The sequence below is a fragment of the Tursiops truncatus genome, chromosome 5 (assembly GCF_011762595.2).
Source record: "Tursiops truncatus isolate mTurTru1 chromosome 5, mTurTru1.mat.Y, whole genome shotgun sequence".
In the NCBI taxonomy this organism is placed as follows: domain Eukaryota; kingdom Metazoa; phylum Chordata; class Mammalia; order Artiodactyla; family Delphinidae; genus Tursiops; species Tursiops truncatus.
In genome coordinates, this window is record NC_047038.1 from 93,499,683 (window position 1) to 93,522,629 (window position 22,947).

Consider the following 22,947-nt stretch of genomic DNA (forward strand, 5'->3'; position numbering starts at 1 on the left):
TTACTATTCCTGTTACATAAAGGATTACTCTGATGATTAATAAAGTAGCACTAAAAAGCCCCAGTAGAGTACTGGCTCATGGTAGGGATTCCATAAAAGTTAATTCACTTTCCTTGTTCTGCTCTACATACATTCCATAATGCCAAAAACTCAGGATTCCTGGTTTTGTTGAACAACTAAAAATTCATAAAACTGAGTTGTTTCTAAATGGTTCTGATATTCCACCCTTTTTTTTTTTTCATGTCCACACTTCGGGGCAATCGTTTGGACCTTCCCCATTCCCAGAGTCAGGGTGACCTTCCACTTGGTAACTTGTAGATCTTCCTATATTTAGCCAATAGTTATTCAGAAGTAAACGGCTTCATATCCAGCAGTCTAGCAAAAAACACTAGGGTCAGGTTGGAAAGTAAGCATACAAAACAGGGCCCTAAAGGAAAACGGTAGCTGGAGCACCTGCTTCTACTCATAACCGATTTATTTTCCTCCTTGACAGTAAGATAAGCACTAGCTTTCAGGTATGGTGAGCCCTTTCTTCCTGCACCCCTATAAACATACACTATCATGGGATAAATGGGACTTCCTGTGGGAACTCCTACTATAGGACAGAGCTACCCTCATAGTATCCAAGGGAGGACTGGATGAATCATTCTGTAGCTGCGGGCTTTTGAACGTTGATACGGAAGGAAGGCAGCCATCCTGTCGCGCAGCTGTTCCAAGGTAGGTGATTAGAATGGGCCAGAGCTGCTTTACAGCCAGATCCATCATGGAAGGAAGCACAACTTTGAAGGGAAACACGGAAGTCACCGTGTCTGAGCGTAGCTTCAAGAGGCGCTGAAGGATTGCCCGGTCCCAGCAGCTCGAATATTCCTCATCTCGTGCGTAGAGGATCTGCCTCCTCAAAGAAGTGGAATTGGTACTGGAAGGTCACCCCAGGCAACTCTTTTCAATTGAGTTCCTTTTACTGCAGTCACGTGCAACCGCCCAAGGACTCTCTCCAATCTTCTCTTTCTTAGGTTGACGAGGGAGGGAGAGCCCCACTCTCATTTCACCACTTCTTTGCTGCTGATGATCAGGACAGCCTCCAGGGTGACGCCGTCATTAAACTAAGTGCCCTGCCCAAGTACGGCTGCATCGAGAACACGGGGACAGGTAACAGCAGTAGATTGGCGCTAGAGTTGCTCCAGACCTGGAGAGAAGGGAGCGTGGAGGTGGGTAACTGTCTGCAGTTAACCTGGATATGGAGAACTAAAGAGGGAATGGAACCATTTCAAAGAAATGGAAGGAGGGAAGGTTTCATTGACTCAACAAAAATTGAGTGTTTCCTGTATGCCAAGCACTGTTTTAAGCACTGGGGATATATCAGTAAACAAAACAGACAGAAACCCCTACTTTCATGGTGCCTTAGATCCTGGTGGGAGGAGACGGATAAGAAACCTAATAAATGAAAAAACTGCGTAAGACGTCAGGAGGTCAATCAGTGCTATGGGAAAAACTAGAGCAGGGTGAGGGGATTTGGAGTGCCAGCAATGGGGACGCAGAGGCTTGGGGATTGCACTCAGAACTGAGTGGCAAGGAAATAAAATTTTCTGTCCTTTTACTGTGAGGCAGCTGCAGTTTAGCTGAACCATAGCTTACGTCGCTGCTTTTTCTAAGGATATGACATGAATTGAAATGCATGCTTGTCTCTCTGTGACCCTCTCCTCAACATCCCTCCCCCCTGCTCATCTACCCTGGACCCACTGCCCTTGGTGATTATCACAGAGAAGGGGAGGGGAGAGGGTGGATACTGTCCATAGGTCCGCCGAGACCACAATGACTGGCAGTTGAGACAGCTCCCGGCAGGTGACCGTGCTGCTGCCTCCGCAGTGAGATTCCTGAGTGCCAGCGCTTGGCTCTAACTGGTGTGCAGCTAGCAGCTCCCACAGAGAGGCCAGTGGAGGCGTCTGTGACCAGCGTGGTGCCTGGGATTTGAGCCTGGTTACCGGAAACTCATTTAGCAGGGGACATGTTTTCCTATAGAAAATCTTGAGTCTTTTCCCCATCTTGCCTTTCAGTGTGTGCTCTTAGATTTGTTTCTTGCTGAGTTAGATTTATCTCAACAAATGTTTATACAGTGGATGTAAAGATGAATAAGATGCAGCCCCTGCCTCAAGTGGGAGACAGATATGAAGACTGATAAATTACAATCATGAAACGCCAGGACAGGGAAAGGAGGAAAGCACTGAGAAAGGGCATAGGACAAAACAGTTACTTTTGCCTGTAAAGGCAAGAAAGTCGGAGGAAGCAACATTTGAGTTGGAACTTGAAGTGTCAGTGGGAGTTGCTGTGGGCAGAGGGAAAATGGCATTTCTCACAGAGGGAAGAGCACAAGCAAAGGTGGGGAATCTTGAAAGGATGGTTGCCCCCAGCCTTCTCTTCTGTCCAGGTGATTTCTTATTAAGCTTTTTGTTTGTTTGTTTTTTGTTTTTTTTGCGGTACGCGGGCCTCTCACTGCTGTGACCTCTCCCGTTGCGGAGCACAGGCTCCGGACGTGCAGGCTCAGCGGCCATGGCTCACGGGCCCAGCCGCTCCGCGGCATATGGGATCTTCCCGGACCGGGGCACGAACCTGTGACCCCTGCATTGGCAGGCGGACCCTCAACCACTGCGCCACCAGGGAAGCACTCTTATTAAGCTTTTTTTAATATCGTTTTATGCTAACCTGGAGTACATGTAGAAGTGAACTTTCTGGCAAGCCTCAGCCTCTCTTAAAGTGGTTTGCAGACTTTAATGTGCATAAGACTCACCTGGAGGGCCTGTGCAAACAGTTTCCTGGGCAGCAACCCCAGAGTTCCTGTTTAAGGAGGCTGTTGAGACCCATGCGTTTGCATTTCTCACCAGCTCACAGGCGATGCCGTTACTGCTGGTCCACACTTGGAAAACCATTGCTCTACATTAGTATGAACCTGGAAGTAAGGAAAAGACGTTCGGGGGGCAAATAATTGTTCCAAGGCACATTGTATAAGGACTCACCCTTTGCTCCATGGGAGTTCAGAACCAAGTCTGTTTTATACATGTGAAACTAGCTACCTAGATTCAGAATTCAGCTGATCAGAAGAACATCTTTTTAAAAACATTAGAAGAAGTAGCTTTAAGTTCATACCGGCAAGATGGAAGAAACAGAATAATCATATTGTCTGGTATGAAATCTAACAGCGTGGATAATCTACATTCCTTTAGTACCAGCACAACCAGGGCAGGGCCCACCTTGATTACCTGTCGGGCATCACCGTGTTCCAGTGCAATGCAGTAATAGATGTTCATGATGATAGCCTGCACACATCAAGAACTATTTAATTTGCACATAGTATATTCTGTTTAAGAAGGCAAGGAAGAACATTAATGAGAGAGATTTATGTGAAAAAATAGAAGGGCTTCCCTGGTGGCGCAGTGGTTGAGAGTCCGCCTGCCGATGCAGGGGGCGCAGGTTCGTGCCCCGGTCCGGGAAGATCCCACATACCGCGGAGCGGCTGGGCCCGTGAGCCATGGCTACTGAGCCTGCGCGTTTGGAGCCTGTGATCCGCAACGGGAGAGGCCACAACAGTGAGAAGCCCGCGTACCGCAAAAAAAAAAAAAAAAAAAAAAAAAAATATATATATATATATATATATACATATAAATATATATATATATATATATAAATAGAAGGTGCTGTTTTAAAAATTGAAAGGACGGTGCTTAAAGCTTCAGTGGCAGATTCACTTGTTGAACAGCTTGTTTTCTAAGACAGAAAGTAAGTCATTATTCTATTCAAGTATATTTTTAGGCACTATTTACTTAGGCTATTTTTGACCCAAATAAAGATACTATATTTCTTATATTTACAGTGATCAAAGGAAAGAGAAAATAAAATTTGAAGGAATTATAGCAATTCCTTTTGGAAACCCTGAACTGTATGCCCTAGGGATTATCAGGTCACTGGTCACTTAGAGCCCTCTATTCTTCTGGTGTCAAGAGGAATCATATCTGAGGGGTAAAATTTAAGAAAATTCATGTCATTGAAAAAAATAATATTTGTCTTGAATTCTTATTTCAAAGAAATTATAAATGAAGGATTTTCATTCCTAGTCTTTACATTGGGAGGTAAACGAAAAATGACCCTGTCTGCAATCTAGGAAGTCAATGGCCTTTTAATATATGACCTGATCTTTGCAAAGGACCATGAAAGAGGGAAAGAGAAAGCCTTATCGCTTTCAGATCTTCTATCTACACTTTTCTTTGTTGATGTATATCCAGGGAGTGTTTGAAGACACAGGGGTTTCTTTTTTCTCCTCTCTTTGGAAGAAAATGTAACAATTTAAAATCAATCAGTTACAGAGACTTAATTGACATAGCTGTTCCTGCTATGCAAGGAAGAGCATAGCAGCCTTGAACAGCATAGCAGCCTCAGAGACCAAGTAAGAGACAAGTCAAGTCACCCATCATTTAGACAGTGTTTACTCTTCCCCTTGGCCTTTGGGCTTGGGATGAAAAGAAGAGGTAACCAGAGCCAGCACTTTCTGTGGAGCTCTGAATGGTTGAGCATCTCAGTACCTGAACTGCACCCAAGCTCTGGATGGTCCCTGAGCATCACAGTAGCCCTGCTGTACCATCCCAGGGGCTGAGCACTAGCCCATGCAGAGGTTTCCTTAAGGAACTGAATAGTCAAATGAAAACATGCTTAGGGAGATGTTTCTTAGATAAAAAGGTATGCAGTTAACCTTTTCTTGTGTAAAGAAAGAAGGTTCCTCTTGCAGAATGGTTTTGAAATTGACTAAAGCTTAAGGTAAAACCTTTACTATTGTATCAATACTTGTCCTATGACTTATTTTATCAAATATTTCTAACAAAACAACCACTGATTCTATGCTGTATGAAGTAATAACATTCACAGTGCTTTCATACATGTTATCTCATTTGATTCCCATTTGTAGATGAAAACACTCTCCCACCTTTATTCTCAAACATATTTTCCTCTTCTGTTGATAGTGCTGTCAGGCTTTCTGGTTCAGCCCAGGAAGCAGGAATTGATGGATCAAGGTAACAGTTCCCTCTTGCTGTTGATGCAGGTGATCGATTTGGCCCTGGAACTACCAGTGACCTAGAAGCATCATTCCCTCTTCAAGATGTCCTGGAAAACTACATTTACTACTTTCAGAGTATTCATGAAAGCATTGAGCCAACCCATGATATTTTCAGTTTTTATGTAAGTGATGGAAACAGTCGATCAGAAATCCACAGCATCAACATCACCATTGAGGTAAAGACTTTGGAAGTTGGATAAGTTGGGCCTTTGACCACAATATCGCACCATTAGATAGCTTTCTGTGAACTCAAAAGCAAAGAAGATTGGGTTTGACCTTGAACTTTAGAGGTCAGTTTTTAAAATATAACCCTGACCTTTAGGAAACTTGTAGAATTAAGGCTGGCATTTGGGGATGGTCTGACTTGGAAATCGGAATTTCCATTTCAGAGTAAAGTCTATCTGTTCTGTGTGAAAACAGTTTGTGAGAGTCAGACAGAGAAACCTTGCCAGTCTCATATTAGGTGAAAAACAACATATGCTTATTTTTCCCTGAAATTATTGTATGTGGTTCTATGTGCATACTTACCTTTTCTTATATTTTTTAGTGCATTTATTCATTACACTGTAACATGAAAGAAATGTGTTTCTCGTTGCTGTGTTTATTCTCATTTGAGCAACTACATAGGCTTGCTCTGTCACCCCAGGGAGAGAGATAAAAGATAAAAATCAGAATGGAATGCCCTCTGCCTTGAGAAAATAAAACAGGGCACTCTCGGCGCCCTTCAGGGACAGTGGATGAGGGGTGCTGGCACGAGGATGGGGGGGGTCAAGGAGATGTCTTTAGACACCCACAGTTTCAAATATGTGTCCTCCTATAGGTACTGTGCCATGCTTAGGCTTCTAAGACTGTTCTGATTTCAGATAATGTGCCCTTTTATCCCCCAAATATACTTGTCTAACCACATGTCCGTATTTTTGGTCTGGAAAATGTCATCCTTGTACCTATGGAAAATACCTGAGAAGATTTCTGTAGCATGTCCATCAGCGTCTTTTCAAGGGGATATTTGGTTTGTGTGACCTGCTCGCCTTTCAACCTAACCATTTTGAGTGGGAATTAAAGATGGTGACATATTAGATACAAACTACTATGCATAAAATAAACACCAAGGACCTACTGTATAGCACAGGGAACTATATCCAGTATCTCATAATGATCTATAATGGAAAATAATCTGAAAAAATATATCTATATAATTGAACCTCTTTGCTGTATACCTGAAACTAACACAACTATATTTCAATAATAATAATAACAATAAAAGACAATGACACGTTACATGCTATTTCGGTCGTGAAAGTTAATGTGGTGGTGTTACTTTCTCTGAATAATGCATGTTATTTTTTTCTTCTTAAACCAGTATCTGTGTGAGACCTAATATCTTATGCTTTAATCAGAGGAAGAATGACGAGCCTCCCAGGATGACCTTGCGGCCCCTTGGCGTGCAGCTGAGCTCGGGAGTGGTGATAAGCAATTCTTCTTTGAGCCTGCAGGACCTGGACACTCCAGATAACGAGCTGATTTTTGTATTGACAAAAAAGCCTGGCCATGGTAGGACACAACTGCTATGGGAAGCTTCTTAATTGAGGTGCCCGACGGGTTATTAGAATAAACACATAGATTTCAGCCGATCATTCCTCTGCCTTGCTGGTGTGTAGTCCGTTCTTTGCATCAAAGTATAATCAAATTCACAGCTAGCTAATGTTCTTTGAGGTCACAGTAGACTCTGGTTGCTCTGAAAGCCTGAATCCTGGGTAATTGGTGTCTCTGAAATTCAATTTCAGCTGTTTTCTTGCTTTCTTATGTAACCTCAGGCAAAACAAGTTTTCAGAATCTGCACATCCTCTTCTCAGAGTAGGCATCATTGCTTGATCATCCTGGGCCATTGCATGCAAGGAACAGCATAGCAGCCTTGAAATTAATCACAAAAGGTGTTCCCTTCAGGTTAGAGGCGTGGTAGACGTCTTTATGAGCTTGTTCCTTTTGCAAAGAAAACACTTTTCCTGATTAAACCAGAAGTTTAGAAAACCACCATGGGACTCTTCTACGTACTTCTTTTCTAAGTGCCATCCCCCTAGTATTAGCTAAAGCTCTGCAACTTTCTTCTCCCAAGTGGTATCTTACTCCATCCTAATGGCTATTGGCCTTTTGAAGATGAAACTGTTGTTGATGGAGAGTTGGCAGGGGAGGTTGTTGGTCATTGCATTTTAGCTTGCCTTCATCCACTTTCACTTTCTTTAATGAAGCACTTTAACTGCCCCTTTGTGGTACACATGACCTTGAAAACAGAAAAATATGCCTCAGCCCGAAGATGCTTAGTGTCTTTCTGAATTTAAAAGGAATTTAAAACGTATTCCTCTCTCCCACCCCAGATGCCCCAGGCAGAAGGCAACAAGTGGAGAGTGCTATTTTCACCTTGCAGAAGGTGAAAATAAGGTTTAGATAATGAAGTGAGTTTGAATTCATGGAGAGAGATTTGATTCCTAAGCCACCATATTACTGTATCCATCTGTGTCTCCTTAAGAGGTTTTTAACCAGGAAAAGCAGAACTTTGTCTTCTTTATTTGGAGATGAGGCCATAGAGCAGCGCCCTGTACTTCTATGTAAAATGCTGATTTGTTGGTCATTTATTTATGTGCCTTTATTTATGTGCCACCATGAGCCTCTGAGGGGCTTGGCATTCTACCCAGGCTCAAGCAGTTGACAAAATCAGACAATGTTTTGGTGTCATATATACTCTACCATTGTTTCTTTCTTTCTTTTTTTCGCTTCCTTCCTAGGTCATCTGCTCCGGAGGCAAACTGCTTCTGAGCCTCTGGAGAATGGGAGGGTTTTGGTCCAGGGCTCGTCCTTCACCTACCAGGATATCCTGGCCGGGCTGGTTGGGTACATGCCTGGTGGTCCTGGTGTGGCAGTGGATGAGTTCCGGTTCTCCCTCACTGATGGACTCCACACAGACACAGGGAGGATGGAGATATACATAGAGCTGCCTACAGATGACACCCCCCACTTGGCTGTAAATCAAGGCCTCCAGCTGTCAGCAGGTACCACAGGGATGGAAGAGAGTGGCCGTGGTTTCTTCTTTGTTGGTGTGCAGTACTTCCTTCCATATCAGCTCAGCTCTGTGGGAGGATCTTGAACTGGGTGTGCAGAATCTGGGGAGACTAGTGTTGGGGAGAACTGTTGTTTTGGGGACACTAAGAGTTGTGAGTGACAAATATGAAACCTCTGAAGTTCTTTGGACCTCTGTCTGTGAATTTGAGAAAAGATTGAGAAGAGTTTTAGTATTCCCAAGGTCCACAAAAATCTTCATCTATCCAATTACTCGTAGGCCCAGGTCTCTTAGAACATTGCTACTACCCAACCCCATGGAAACAAACAACAAAATCTAGCAGGATTTTCAAGATGCTTATTTAAAAAAAAAAAAAAAGGCATGGAGGGGCAATTGGGAAGTCATCATTGCACCAAGAGAGATTATGTAAATAATTGAGAACCATTAGATACGGTGTTCTAGGGTCTAATGTTCACAATTTTACTTATGGATAAGCAACACTGAAGGACCTGTGACACATTTCAGTCTTGGAGTCAGTTTGCAGTAGAGAGTTACTTAGAGAGTGGGCTTTTTTCCACAGAGCATCTGTGTCCCACTGGAGTTCCGTTTGCTTGTTTATTCTTAGTTTCGTATGTATTTTGTAGTGAAAAATATATGGTATAATGGTATTTGAAAATTTGGAGATCCCCAAAGGTCTCAAGTATTAGCTCTGGGACTTAACTTTGCCCTATTTACAAGCTAATAAGTTATCCTCTTACTGTTTCATGGATGCTGGTAGAAGACACGAGATTCCTTGGTCAGAGACAAAGTACTTTGTGACAGCACAGCAGGCAGCATTGCCAAGAGCAATTTTGCATCTATTCGCAATGCCCTCCAAGTCCCATGGGGGTGATGCGGAGGGCCCAGATGAATACCTCCGTGTACAGTGTAATGCATTACAGAAGAGGAACACTGAGCTTGGGGAACTCCCCGTGTTATAGTAGCGATAAGCAAGCCTGATCTTTGTCCCAGAGGAAGATGTCACCTCATCCCTCAGGGTTACTCGCTGAGAATGGCCTGAGTAATGAGTGGTCAGGCCCTGCATTCTTGGCGTTACCCAGCAAGAACATGCAGGGACACTCAGGGCCCATGGTGGGTTGCCACTCCAAACACTAGGATGTATTACACATGAGTGACTAGGACCTACTTTATCAGAATTTACTATTTTTAATGTGAGAAAATGGCTGGAGAGGAAAGCGAGGGGGAAGACCCTGAGAAGACGTGTTTTCCAGGAGACAGTGCCTTGTCTCCAATTCCCAACACCTGTGCAAGCCTTCCAGGGCCCAGCGCTCGGGTCTCCCTGCTCTGTAACCCTCACCATATATTCTGTCTTGAGGAACAATGATTCTGACTGTTCAGTCTGAGAGGGCAACAGATATGTTTGTGAGTTTATGTAAAGCTGTTTTTTTATGATTTGGTGATCCTTAAGTAAATAAATTAGGTCCAAGCAGGTTTCATCATAGGTCTGCGAATCCTTTATATCACAGAACTAGGAGTTATTACATAGATCTAGATACTAACTGAAAGGTCACTGGCGTAGGGCAAGCACTGGTAGAGAGTGAAAGTGGATCATAAGAGAAAAGGGGCTCAGGTCTAAACTCAAGGGGTGATTAGCAAATTGGGAAGTTGGGACTATTCACTTATGGAAATTAAACTTTTTTCAGCTGGAAACAGAAGGGCAGGCAGCTGATACTTCCTTAGACCGAGGAGTGTGTGTTAATTTAGTCTCCAGTCTCCTAAAATCATTTGACATCCTATTCAAAAGCAATGATGGGGAATGACCTAATCTATCCCATTCTCTTCCAGGGTCCGTAGCACCCATCACAGAACAGCACTTGAAAGTAACAGATACTGACTCAGGTGACCATCAGGTGATGTACATCTTGAAGGAAGATCCTGGTGCAGGGCGCCTGCAGTTGGTAAAGCATGACAGCCTGGAGCAAATCTCCGTTAAAGGCCCCGTCCAAAGTTTCACCCAGGCTGACATCAGCCAAGGTCAGCTGCTTCTCTTCTGCCAACCCAGACTTCCAGAAACTCCACCCCCAGTAGTCAAATGAGAGATAAGTGCCTGGTAGCCCATGGCAGCAAACTGAGCACTTTTGTTTTGAATTAAGAGCTGAGTTATAGCTTCATTTATTCTTTCTTGTCTCCTCAATTTTTTTGGTTTTGAAAAAAAACTCTCCTTGGCTAAGATGTGTTCATGCTTTGACATAGCATTGATGAAATTGGGGGCTATTATAGACGAAAAAATCATTTTGTCCTGCTATGATGCTAAAAATGTGTGAGAGAGAGAGAGGAAAAAGAAGTGAATTGGGACGGATTAAGGTGAAAATTATGCCTGCCTGAGGGGAACAATTTATATCTCTTTCCAGCTCCCCAAAGAGCACAAGTTAATGAACTAAGCAAAATGGAAGGGCATAAATTGGAGCTGCCTGAGGGAGATTACATAGCTCATCCCTCATCCCATAGCTCCAGAAAATTACATTTCCTCATCCCATAGCTCCAGGAAATGCTGATGTAATGTAAAAGCATAAATGTTAAATGCTACATAGTTACCGTACAGTGTTTTCAGGGGTAAAAAAGGAAAGAAAGTTACATATTTGGGAGGAAAGTAATCCAGCGTCATGTCATGATGTGCAGTTCCATTTAGAGGTGGAAATGTGTCCCCCTAGGAGCGGAAGGTCCCGTCTGCCCTAACGCCCAAAACTGATAGCAGCCAAAATCTCATTAGACATGTTTAGTGAAGGGAGTGGAATAAGTCCTTAATTTTTCCATGCCTCAGTGTCCCTTTTTAGAATATGAGAGCAGCACCTCTCCCTAGATGTTTGGCTATCTTTTCATTGCTAGGTACTTATAAGTGACGCTGTGGGTTAACAAAAATGTAATATATTGCATTTTTCCCTTTGGATCCATTTGACTTCTAGGTAGAGTTCATTTATTTTGTTCATCTATTTCTTTGTTGGTTGGTTATATCTGGTGTCTTTCCTATAATGAATTAAGGCTGTACTGGGAAATGGGAGCGACAGCTTCTGGGAGAATGTGGGCTGCAGCTCTCTGTCCTCTTGGCCTGTGACATGGATATTTAACAGGGTCACACCAATGACGTGGGTCCGGTCAGTGCACATTTTCCACGTGGGCAGTTTTGCTGATCTAGTTATTCATGAGACTTCTTTAGAGTCTTCCACAGACACCAAGCCTCAACTGTAAGCAATGCTACTTGCTACTTAGGATGGTTTTATCATGATGGAGTCATTGATGATGAGGGAGTTGCTAGTGGGAGATGAAAGGGAGGAAATGAAAATATTAGATTAAAATGTCAAAAGCAATGTCTAATTGAGAAGGGGTTAATTGATTCACTGGTGTGAATACCAACTGAATTCTCACCTGACATTTCAGAAATAAGGGCAGAAAACACTAATAGCAAATTTTGATTTTCTTGTCCTTGTTACAGGCCACGTAGAATACAGTCATGGGAAAGGAGAATCTGGCGGGAGCTTTGCTTTTAAATTTGATGTAGTTGATGGAGAAGGCAACAAATTGATCGGCCAGTCATTTTCCATCAGTGTTTTGGGTAAGGGGGCACTGGGTTTCTAAAAGTCCTCCAGCAGTTCTGAGGTCATGTGGTGCACACTGTGCTCACCTTGAGGCTTGAGCCTTTCCTTTAAGTGCTCATGTGGAAACCTGGAATCATATCCTGTCTGTTGTGCGAGGCCGTGGCTCCTTGATACGCTCTCTGAGGGACAGGCCTGGAGACTATTCTGATCTTACCCCTGGACACCAGGCCCAGAATTGAAGAAAGGAGGCTAAAAATGATCCCATTTCAAATCACTCTTTCTGATATTTTCAGAAGACAAATCCCCACCAGTCATCACCACCAATAAAGGGCTGGTCTTGGATGAAAACTCGATGAAGAAAATCACCACTCTGCAGCTCTCTGCCACTGACCAGGAGACGAAGCCTGCAGAACTGATCTACAGAATCACCAGAGAGCCCCAGCTGGGCCACCTGGAACACACAGCATCACCAGGTAAGCCCATCATCTCTGACTTCATCCAACCAAAAGCTGGCATTTAGGAAGTGCTGGGGGCAGCCACACTACGTGTACACACTCACCTTGAATCTGCCTTTGTTAGTATTTACTTTTGGCATCACTAGTTCTGACCATTATATACTGCCTTGCATTATACTTACAACAAAGTATGCTCAGTAATTGCTTACTGGAAGTTGAATTAAAAATTACACTTTGATATAAACAGTCTTGGCTCCATAACTAGAATTCAGCAAATAGCAGGTGAGCATGCATGTTGAGTAAGACCTTGGTTTAGCTGCTACAGAGGAAAAAAAATAAAAGGTAAATAAGATATAACCACAACCTTTAGAGTCCTCTATTGGATAAGATAAGGAGCCTCTGCATGTAATCATACACAAGGGAAGAAGATAGCAGGTATTTTAAGAACTGTATAAACCTGCTATCATAGGAGTTCAAATGTGAAAGAGGCTGCATTGGGTGTGAAGGTGCAAAGAGGTGGCATTTAACAGTGCACTTGAAAGATAGAATTTGGGCTGACAGAAATTGTGTTATTTCCAGAGATACGAACAGCATGTGGGCACATTCCAAAAATTATGAGAGGGCCAGTAATCCCTATTTAATTCAATAGGCAATAGGGAGCCACTGCAGAATTATGAACCGGGAGGGGAAGTGAAATTCATCTAGTGTCCAACAGGATGAACTGAAAGAAAAAGGAGGCAGTGCCCTTGGGTAGGAAGTTTCTCATTTGGCCAGATGCAAGCTAGGGAGGCTTCAGGTGGAGGGGCAGCGGTGGGAATAGTAAGATGAGAATAATATAAGAGATTATTCCTGGTACCTCGTAAGTATCCAGTAAACAGTAGATGGCGGAAGGAAGGAAGGAAGCAGTTAATTTCAGGAGGAGAACCTGTAGAACTTGGCAGCTTGATTGGATGTGAGGGATAAGAGATATTTGCTGAATAAACAACCTAAAGGTAGAATTGTCTTTATTTGGTCCATCATAGAAGAAGTGTCAGCTTGCAGGAAATTTAGATCATTGTTTTCTTTGGATTTCAGGTTACAGATTCTTCATTCATTCAACCACGGAAATAGCAAAACAGAGAAAGTACTTGCCCTGATGCTGGGAATCAGATAGTAAGCACACAAGCAAGCAAATATATCATATGTCAATGGTGATGAGTTAGGGGGTGAAATGAGGGCGTTCTTGGGGTGCAGGGAGCAAGGAGGCGAGGGAAGGCCTCCCTAACAATAAGATGACGTATGAGCAGAGATCTGAACAAAGTGAGGGAGCCAGCCATGCCGACATGTAAAGGAAAGAGCGTTCCAGACAGGGGATTGGCGAGTGTCAACATCCTGAGGTGGGATCAGCCAGGCCTATCACATTCCAGATGCAGCAAGGAGACCAGTATGGCTGGGGCGGAGTGAGCTGGGGAGAGAGTGGAGATGCATGGAGGACCGCACTGGAGGGGGAGCCAGTGGGGGTGAATGTGTCTGGGTCTAGCGTGATGGTGGAGGAGGGAGTTATGTGTATGGTGGGAGGGCATGGGGAAGGATGGACAGATTGGCCAAAATTCCTAATGCCAATTAAAGCCAGTGCCCTCCCCTTTTGTCCCAGAGTTCCTGGGGACGGTATGCAGATCAGCACTCCCAAGACCTTGGCTGCATGAGGTACCTGATAAATCATTCATGAGCTAATTGCTCCTGCCAGAATTCTGTCAGGTTGCTGATTACATCTCTCCAAAGATGAAAGGGCAGACTCTTGGCTGTTGTGTTGGGCAACTGCATTTACACTGCACAGAGCTCCAAAAGGCCCGGAGCTTCACGCAGGGCACTGCCAGCTGCTGGTAAGTCCCGGCCCTGGCTCTTCTCTGACCCCCAGGCTGAGTCCTGTGTGAGGCTGCCCCACATTCGCTTTTTCTGTTTTTACAGTCTCAGCCTTCACTGGGCTTAAATGCTGGATGCCAGGACCAGGCCAGCACTGCTCAGGGTACCACCCATAGGGGATCACACTTCTCCCTCCTCTTGGGAAAGCAGCCTCCCGAAACAGAGGGAGGGGCGCTTCCTTCACCTGCCCTTTCCCACCAGGCTTGACTACCTAATCCACGTTCTCTCCCACCCCCACCATTTCTTCTCAATCCTCCCGTTTCTAGAGATTCTAAGTAGACCAGATAGGAAGATCTTGACTCTTGGGGGCCCCTCTCCGTCTCTAATGGAGCAGGGCTTCCCTGCCCCTCCCACACTATCAGCCCCGCTGTCCTTTCTATAGCATTTAGTCAGCATTCTCTCCTTCCCTGTGTCTCCTAAGTGGAACTGTATTCATGAATTCAGTTCTTTTGAAATGTCAAAGCTCTCCCTTCAGAGGAAGTCCATGCTGATTATGGGTCACCCTTTCTGAAGGCAGCTGGCTACAGCTTGGAGAAAAGCACCTCACCCCGTTTGTCTCCATGGGTGAGGATGGGTCTGCTAGGAGCTGAGGCTGGGCTGGAGCCTGTTTCCAAGAAGAGCAGAACAGCTTCTAGACCAGTGTCTCTAGTGCAAGCACTGAGATATTAGGGGACTGGATGCCTCTGGGAATTATCATTTGCCACCGGTGCTTGCAGACATCCTCTTGATGGTTAACTATGAAGTGTACTTAGCCTTATGCCATCTCTCTTAGTCAGCTGATTGTGATTGTTGTCTTTAGATAGAAAAGGTGTGAAGGTCCTCTTTTCTCCCCTCAAGGCGTCACAGGGAGCCATGTGTCCATGGGAACCGTTGGGAAGACAGACACGAACCTCCTCCCACAGAGGAGAGCCACGTGAGGCTCTAGTCCATGTGTGGGCTCTTGGCAAGGTTGAGGGCCCACACCCTCATGTTAGTGACCCTAAGGACCCTCTTATTCTTGGGAAATTAGAGTAAGGAGTTATATTATCAGGATAGAAGCTAAGCTGTTGGAACAAAGAGACTGCAAAATACAGTACCTTCCACAAGAACTTTATTTTTGCTCACAGCAAAATCCAGAGGCAGGTGGCCCAGAACGTACTGTCATCATCCCCCAACCAGCAGCCAGGGAGGAAAGACCAGGGGCGCCCACATCCATTTCTTTTCCAGGAGTATTACTGGAAGAACCCATATACTTTTTTTTTTAAGTCATCATTTTTTTTTTAACATCTTTTTTGGAGTATAATTGCTTTACAATGGTGTGTTAGTTTCTGCTGCATAACAAAGTAAGTCAGCTATACATATACATATATCCCCATATCCCCTCCCTCTTGCGTATCCCTCCCACCCTCCCTAGCACACCCCTCTAGGTGCTCACAAAGCACTGAGCTGATCTCCCCTTGCGATGCAACTGCTTCCCAGTAGCTATCTATTTTACATTTGGTAGTGTATATATGTCAGTGCCACTCTCTTACTTTGTCCCGGTTACCCTTCCCCCTCCCCGTGTCCTCAAGTCCATTCTCTACGTCTGTGTCTTTACTCCTCTCGTGCCCCTAGGTTCTTCAGAACCCTTTTTTTTTTTTTTTTTTTTAGATTCTCTATACATGTACTAGCATACAATATTTGTTTTTCTCTTTCTGACTTACTTCACTCTGTCTGACAGACTCTGCGTCCATCCACCTCACTACAAATAACTCAATTTCATTTCGTTTTATGGCTGGGTAATATTCCATTGTATATATGTGCCACATCTTCTTTATCTATTCATCTGTTGATGGACAGTTAGGTTGCTTCCTGGCTATTGTAAGTAGTGCTGCAGTGACCATTGTGGTGCATGACTCTTTTTGAATTGTGGTTTTCTCAGGGTATATGCCCAATACTGGGATTGCTGGGTCATATGGTAGTTCTATTTTTAGTTTTGTAAGGAACCTCCATACTGTTCTCCATACTGGCTGTATCAATTTACCTTCCCACCAACAGTGCAAGAGGGTTCCCTTTTCTCCACACCCTCTCCAGCATTTATTGTTTCTAGATTTTTTGATGATGGCCATTCTGACAGGTGTGAGGTGATACCTCATTGTAGTTTTGATTTGCATTTCTCTAATGATTAGTGATGTTGAGCATCCTTTCATGTGTTTGTTGGCAATCTGTATATCTTCTTTGGAGAAATGTCTATTTAGGTCTTCTGCCCATTTTTGGATTAGGTTGCTTATTTTTTGGATATTGAGCTACATGAGAGGCTTGTATATTTTGAAGATTAATCCTTTGTCAGTTGCTTCATCTGCAAATATTTTCTCCCATTCTGAGGGTTGTCTTTCGTCTTCTTTATGGTTTCCTTTGCTGTGCAAAAGCTTTTAAGTTTCATCAGGTCCCATTTATTATTTTTTGTTTTTATTTCCATTTCTCTAAGAGGTGGCTCAAAAAGGGTCTGGCTGTGATTTATGTCATATAGTGTTCTGCCTATGTTTTCCTCTAAGAGTTTTATAGTGTCTGGCCGTACATTTAGGTCTATAATCCTTTTGTATACAGTGTTAAGGAGTGTTCTAATTTCATTCTTTTACATGTAGTTTTCCAGTTTTTCCAGCACCACTTATTGAAGAGGCTGTCTTTTCTCTTTTGTATATTCTTGCCTCCTTTATCAAAGATAAGGGGACCATATGTGTGTGGGTTTATCTCTGGGCTTTCTATCCTGTTCCATTGATCTATATTCTGTTTTTGTGCCATACCATACTGGCTTGATTACTGTAGCTTTGTAGTATAGTCTTAAGTCCAGGAGCCTGATTCCTCCAGGTCTGTTTTTCTTTCTAAAGATTGCTTTGGCTATTTGGGGTCTTTTGTGTTTCCATACAAATTGTGAATTTTTTTGTCCTAGTTCTGTGAAAAATGCCATTGGTAGCTTGACAGGGATTTCATTGAATCTGTACATTGCTTTGGGTAGTAGAGTCATTTTCACTATGTTGATTCTTCCAATCCAAGAACATGGTATATCTCTCCATCTGTTTGTATCGTCTTTAATTTCTTTCATCAGTGTCTTATAGTTTTCTGCATACAGGTCTTTTGTCTCCTTAAGTAGGTTTATTCCTAGGTATTTTATTCTTTTTGTTACAATGGTATATGGGAGTGTTTCCTTAATTTCTCTTTCAGATTTCTCATCATTAGTGTACAGGAATGCAAGAGATTTCTGTGCATTAATTTTGTATCCTGCTACTTTACCAAATTCATTGATTAGCTCTAGTAGTTTTCTCTTAGCATCTTTAGGATTCTCTATGTATAGTATCATGTCATCTGCAAACAGTGACAGTTTTACTTCTTCTTTTCCGATTTGTATTCCTTTTATTTCTTTTTCTTCTCTGACTGCTGTGGCTAAAACTTCCAAAACTGTATTGAATAATAGTGGCGAGAGTGGGCAACCTTGTCTTGTTCCTGATCTTAGTGGAAATGGTTTCAGTTTTTCACCATTGAGAACGATGTTGGTTGTGCATTTGTCATATATGGCCTTTATTATGTTGAGGTAAATACCATCTATGCCTACTTTCTGGAGGGTTTCTGTCATAAATGGATGTTGAATTTGCTCAAAAGATTTTTCTGCATCTATTGAGATAATCATATGGTTTTTCTCCTTCAGTTTGTTAATATGGTTTATCACATTGATTGATTTGCGTATATTGAAGAATCCTTGCATTCCTGGGATAAAACCCACTTGATCATGGTGTATGATCCTTTTAATGTGCTGTTGTATTCTGTTTGCTAGTATTTTGTTGAGGATTTTTGCATCTATGTTCATCAGTGATATTAGCCATAGTTTTCTTTCTTTGTGACATCTTGTCTGGTTTTGGTATCAGGCTGATGGTGGCCTCGTAGAATGAGTTTGGGAGTGTTCCTCCCTTTGCTATATTTTGGAAGAGTTTGAGAAGGATAGGTGTTAGCTCTTCTCTAAATGTTTGTTAGAATTCGCCTGTGAAGCCATCTGGTCCTGGGCTTTTGTTTGTTGGAAGATTTTTAATCACAGTCTCAATTTCATTGCTTGTGATTGGTCTGTTTATATTTTCTATTTCTTCCTGGTTCAGTCTCAGAAGATTGTGCTTTTCTTAGAATTTGTCCATTTCTTCCAGGTTGTCCATTTTATTGGCATAGAGTTGCTTGTAGTAATCTCTCATGATCCTTTGTATTTCTGCAGTGTCAGTTGTTACTTCACCTTTTTCATTTCTAATTCTGTTGATTTGAGTCCTCTCCCTTTTTTCTTGATGAGTCTGGCTAATGGTTTATCAATTTTGTTTATCTTTTCAAAGGACCAGCTTTTAGTTTTATTGATCTTTGCTATCATTTCCTTCATTTCTTTTTCATTTATTTCTGATCTGGTCTTTATGATTTCTTTCCTTCTGCTAATTTTTGGGGGGTTTTTTTCTTCTCTAGTTGCTTTAGGTGTACGGTTAGGTTGTTTATTTGAGATTTTTCTTGTTTCTAGAGGTAGGATGGTATTGCTATAAACTTCCCTCTTAGAACTGCTTTTGCTACATCCCATAGGTTTTGGGTCATCGTGTTTTCATTGTCATTTTTTTCTAGGTATTTTTTGATTTCCTCTATGTTTTCTTCAGTGATCTCTTGATTATTTAGTAGTGTATTGTTTAGCGTCCATGTGTTTGTATCTTTTACAGTTTCTTTCCTGTAATTGATATCTAGTCTTATAGCATTGTGGTCGGAAAAGATACTTGATATGATTTCAATTTTCTTAAATTTACCAAGGCTTAACTTGTGACCCAAGATAGGATCTATCCTGGAGAGTGTTCCATGAGCACTTGAGAAGAAACTGTATTCTGTTGTTTTTGGATGGAATGTCCTATAAATATCAATTAAGTCCATCTTGTCTAATTTGTCATTTGAAGCTTGTGTTTCCTTATTTACTTTCATTTTGGATGATCTGTCTATTGGTGAAGTGGGGTGTTAAAGTCCCCCACTATAACTGTGTTACTGTCAATTTCCCCTTATATGGCTGTTAGCATTTGCCTTATGTATTGAGGTGCTTCTATGTTGAGTGCATAAATATTTACAATTGTTTATCTTCTTCTTGGATTGATCACTTGATCATTATGTAGTGTCCTTCTTTGTGGCTTGTAATAATCCTTACTTTAAAGTCTATTTTGTCTGATATGAGAATTGCTACTCCAGCTTTCTTTTGAGTTCCATTTGCATGGAATATCTTTTTCCATCCCCTCACTTTCAGTCTGTATGTGTCCCTAGGTCTGAAGTGGGTCTCTTGTAGAGAGCGTATATACAGGTCTTGTTTTTTTATCCATTCAGCCAGTCTGTGTCTTTTGGTTGGAGCATTTAATCCATTTACATTTAAGGTAATTATCAATATGTATGTTCCTATTACCAGTTTCTTAATTGTTTGGGTTTGTTATAGTAGGTCCTTCCTTCTCTTGTGTTTCCTGCCTAGAGAAGTTCCTTTAGCACTTGTTGTAAAGCTGGTTTTGTGGTGCTGAATTCTCTTAGCTTTTGCTTGTCTGTAAAGATTTTAATTTCTCCGTCAAATCTGAATGAGATCCTTGCTGGGAAGAGTAATTTTGGTTGTAGGTCTTTCCCTTTGATCAGTTTAATTATGTCCTGCAACACCATTCTGGGTTGCAGCATTTCTGCCGAAAGATCAGCTGTTAACCTGATGGGGATTCCCTTATATGTTATTTGTAGCTTTTCCCTTGCTGTTTGTAAGATTTTTTCTTTGTATTTAATTTTTGATAGTTTGATTAATATGTGTCTTGGATTTCTCCAAAGAAGATATACAGTTTACCAACAAACACATGAAAGAATGCTCAACATCACTAATCATTAGAGAAATGCAAATCAAAACTACAATGAGGTATCACCTCACACCAGTCAGAATGGCCATTATCAAAAAATCTACAAATATAAATGCTGGAGAGGGTGTGGAGAAAAGGGAACCCTCTTGCACTGTTGGTGGGAATGTAAATTGATACAGCCACTATGGAGAACAGAATGGAGGTTCCTTAAAAAACTAAAAATAGAACTACCATGCAACCCAGCAATCCCACTACTGGCCATGTACCCTGAGAAAACCATCATTCAAAAAGAGTCATGTACCACAATGTTCATTGCAGCTCTATTTACAGTAGCCAGGACATGGAAGCAACCTAAGTGTCCATTGACAGATGAATGGATAAAGAAGATGTGGCACATATATACAATGGAATATTACCCAGCCATAAACAGAAACGAAATTGAGTTATTTGTAGTGAGGTGGATGGACCTAGAGTCTGTCATACAGAGCGAAGTAAGTCAGAAAGAGAAAAACAAATACCGTATGTTAACACATATATATGGAATCTAAAAAAAAGGGGGAAAAAATGGTTCTGAACAACCTAGGAGCAGGACTGGAATAAAGACACAGACCTACTAGAGAATGGACTTGAGGACATGGGGAGGGGGAAGGATAAGCTGGGATGAAGTGAGAGAGTGGCCTGGACAAATATACAGTACCAAGTGTAAAATAGCTAGCTAGTGGGAAGCAGCCAGATAGCACAGAGAGGTCAGCTGGGTGCTTTGTGACCACCCAGAGGGGTGTGCTAGGGAGAGTGGGAGAGAGACGCAAGAGGGAGGAGATATGGGGATATATGTATATGTATAGCTGTTTCACTTTGTTATAAAGCAGAAAGTAACACACCAGTGTAAAGCAATTATACTCCAATAAAGATGTTAAAAAAAATATATATGTGTGTCTTGGTGTGTTTCTCCTTGGATTTATCCTGTATGGGACTCTCTGTTCTTCCTGGACTTGATTGACTATTTCCTTTCCCATATTAGGGAAGTTTTCATCTATAATCTCTTCAAATATTTTCTCAGTCCCTTTCGTTTTCTCTTCTTCTTCTGGGACCCCTATATTTCTAATTTTGGTGCGTTTAATGTTGTCCCAGAGGTCTCTGAGGCTGTCCTCAGTTCTTTTCATTCTTTTTCTTGATTCTGCTCTGAAGTAGTTAGTTCCACTATTTTATCTTCCAGGCCACTTACCTGTTCTTCTGCCTGAGTTATTCTGCTATTGATTCCTTGTAGAGAATTTTTAATTTCATTTATTGTGTTGTTCATCATTGTTTCTTTGCTCTTTCATTCTTCTAAGTCCTTGTGAAATGTTCCTTGTATTTTCTCCATTCTATTTCCACGATTTTGGATCATCTTTACTATCATTGCTCTGAATTCTTTTTCAGGTAGACTGCCTATTTCCTTATCATTTGTTTGTTCTGGTGGGTTTTTATCTTGCTCCTTCATCTGCTGTGTATTTCTCTGTCTTCTCATTTTGCTTACTGTGTTTGGGGTCTCCTTTTCACAGGCTGCAGGTTCATAGTTCTTGTTGTTTTTGGTGTCTGCCCCCAGTGGGTAAGGTTAGTTCAGTGGGTTGTGTAGGCTTCCTGGTGGAGGGGATTAGTGCCTGTGTTCTGGTGGATGAGTCTGGATCTTGTCTTTCTGGTGGGCAGGACCACGTCCAGTGGTGTGTTTTGGGGTGTCTGTGATCTTAGTATGATTTTAGGCAGCCTCTCTGCTAATGTGTGGGGTTGTGTTCCTGTCTTGCTAGTTGTTTGGCATGGGATATCCAGCACTGAATCTTGCTGGTCGTTGAGTGGAGCTGGGTCTTAGTGTTGAGATGGAGTTCTCTGGGAGAGCTCTCTCTGATTGAAATTATGAGGGGCTGGGAGGTCTCTTGTGGACCAATGTCCTGAACTTGGCTCTCCCACCTCAGAGGCTCATGCCTGACACCCGGCCAGAGCACCAAGACGCTGTCAGCCATACAGCTCAGAAGAAAAGGGAGAAAAGAAAAGAAAGAAAAAGAAATTTAAGAAATAAAGTTATTAAAATAAAAATATATACTATTAAAGTAAAAAAGTAATAAAAAAAAAAAGAAGAGAACAACCAAACCAATAAACAAATCCACCAATGATAACAAGCGCTAAAAACTATACTAAAAAAAAATGGACAGACAGAACCCTAGGACAAATGGTAAAAGCAAACCTATACAGACAAAATCACACGAAGAAGTATACACATACACACTCACAAAAAGAGAAAAAGGAAAATATATACATATATATATTTTAAAAAGGGAAGAGAGCAACCAAATCAATAAACAAATCTACCAGTGATAATAAGCTCTAAATACTAAACTAAGATAAACATAAAACTAGAAACAAATTAGACACAGAAAGCAAACCCCAAGTCTACAGGAGCTCCCAAAGTCCACCGCCTCAATTTTGGGATGATTTGTTGTCTATTCAGGTATTCCAGAGATGCAGGGCACATCAAGTTGATTGTGGAGCTTTAATCCGCTGCTCCTGAGGCTGGGAGAGATTTCCCTTTCTATTCTTTGTTCTCACAGCTCCTGGGGTTCAGTTTTGAATTTGGCCCCGCCTCTGCGTGTAGGTCGCCGGAGGGCGTCTGTTCTTCGCTCAGACAGGACGGGGTTAAAGGAGCCGCTGATTCGGCGGTTCTGGCTCACTCAGGCGCGAGGGAGGGAGGGGTACGGTTGCGGGGCGAGCCTGTGGCGTCAGAGGCCGGCGTAACGTTGCACCAGCCTGAGGCGCGTCGTGCGTTCTCCTGCGGAAGTTGTCCCTGGATCCTGGGACCCTGGCAGTGGCGGGCTGCACAGGCTCCCGGGAGGGGAGGTGTGGAGAGTGACCTGTGCTCGTACACAGGCTTCTTGGTGGCGGCAGCAGCAGCCTTAGTGTTTCATGCCCGTCTCTGGTGTCCACGCTGATAGCTGCGGCTCATGCCCTTCTCTGGAGCTCGTTCATGCGGTGCTCTGAA

The 22,947-nt window shown here is 42.5% G+C and overlaps 1 protein-coding gene across 9 annotated transcripts in view; it reads left to right on the plus strand.

Moving 5' to 3' along the window:
* Window positions 1-22,947, plus strand: part of FRAS1 (Fraser extracellular matrix complex subunit 1) — a 465,636-nt gene that overhangs the window by 367,969 nt on the left and 74,720 nt on the right. For 7 of the 9 annotated variants that reach the window (XM_033857168.2, XM_033857167.2, XM_073805374.1 and 4 more), the window contains 7 exons: window positions 1,014-1,149; window positions 5,087-5,277; window positions 6,499-6,652; window positions 7,882-8,145; window positions 9,999-10,187; window positions 11,644-11,763; window positions 12,040-12,219. In XM_033857168.2, the coding sequence (XP_033713059.1) occupies window positions 1,014-1,149; window positions 5,087-5,277; window positions 6,499-6,652; window positions 7,882-8,145; window positions 9,999-10,187; window positions 11,644-11,763; window positions 12,040-12,219 (1,234 nt within the window). Of the gene's footprint in view, window positions 1-1,013; window positions 1,150-5,086; window positions 5,278-6,498; window positions 6,653-7,881; window positions 8,146-9,998; window positions 10,188-11,643; window positions 11,764-12,039; window positions 12,220-13,275; window positions 15,695-22,947 lie in introns of those variants that run through there. The other 2 variants (XM_033857169.2, XM_033857161.2) reach the window with 2 other exon arrangements.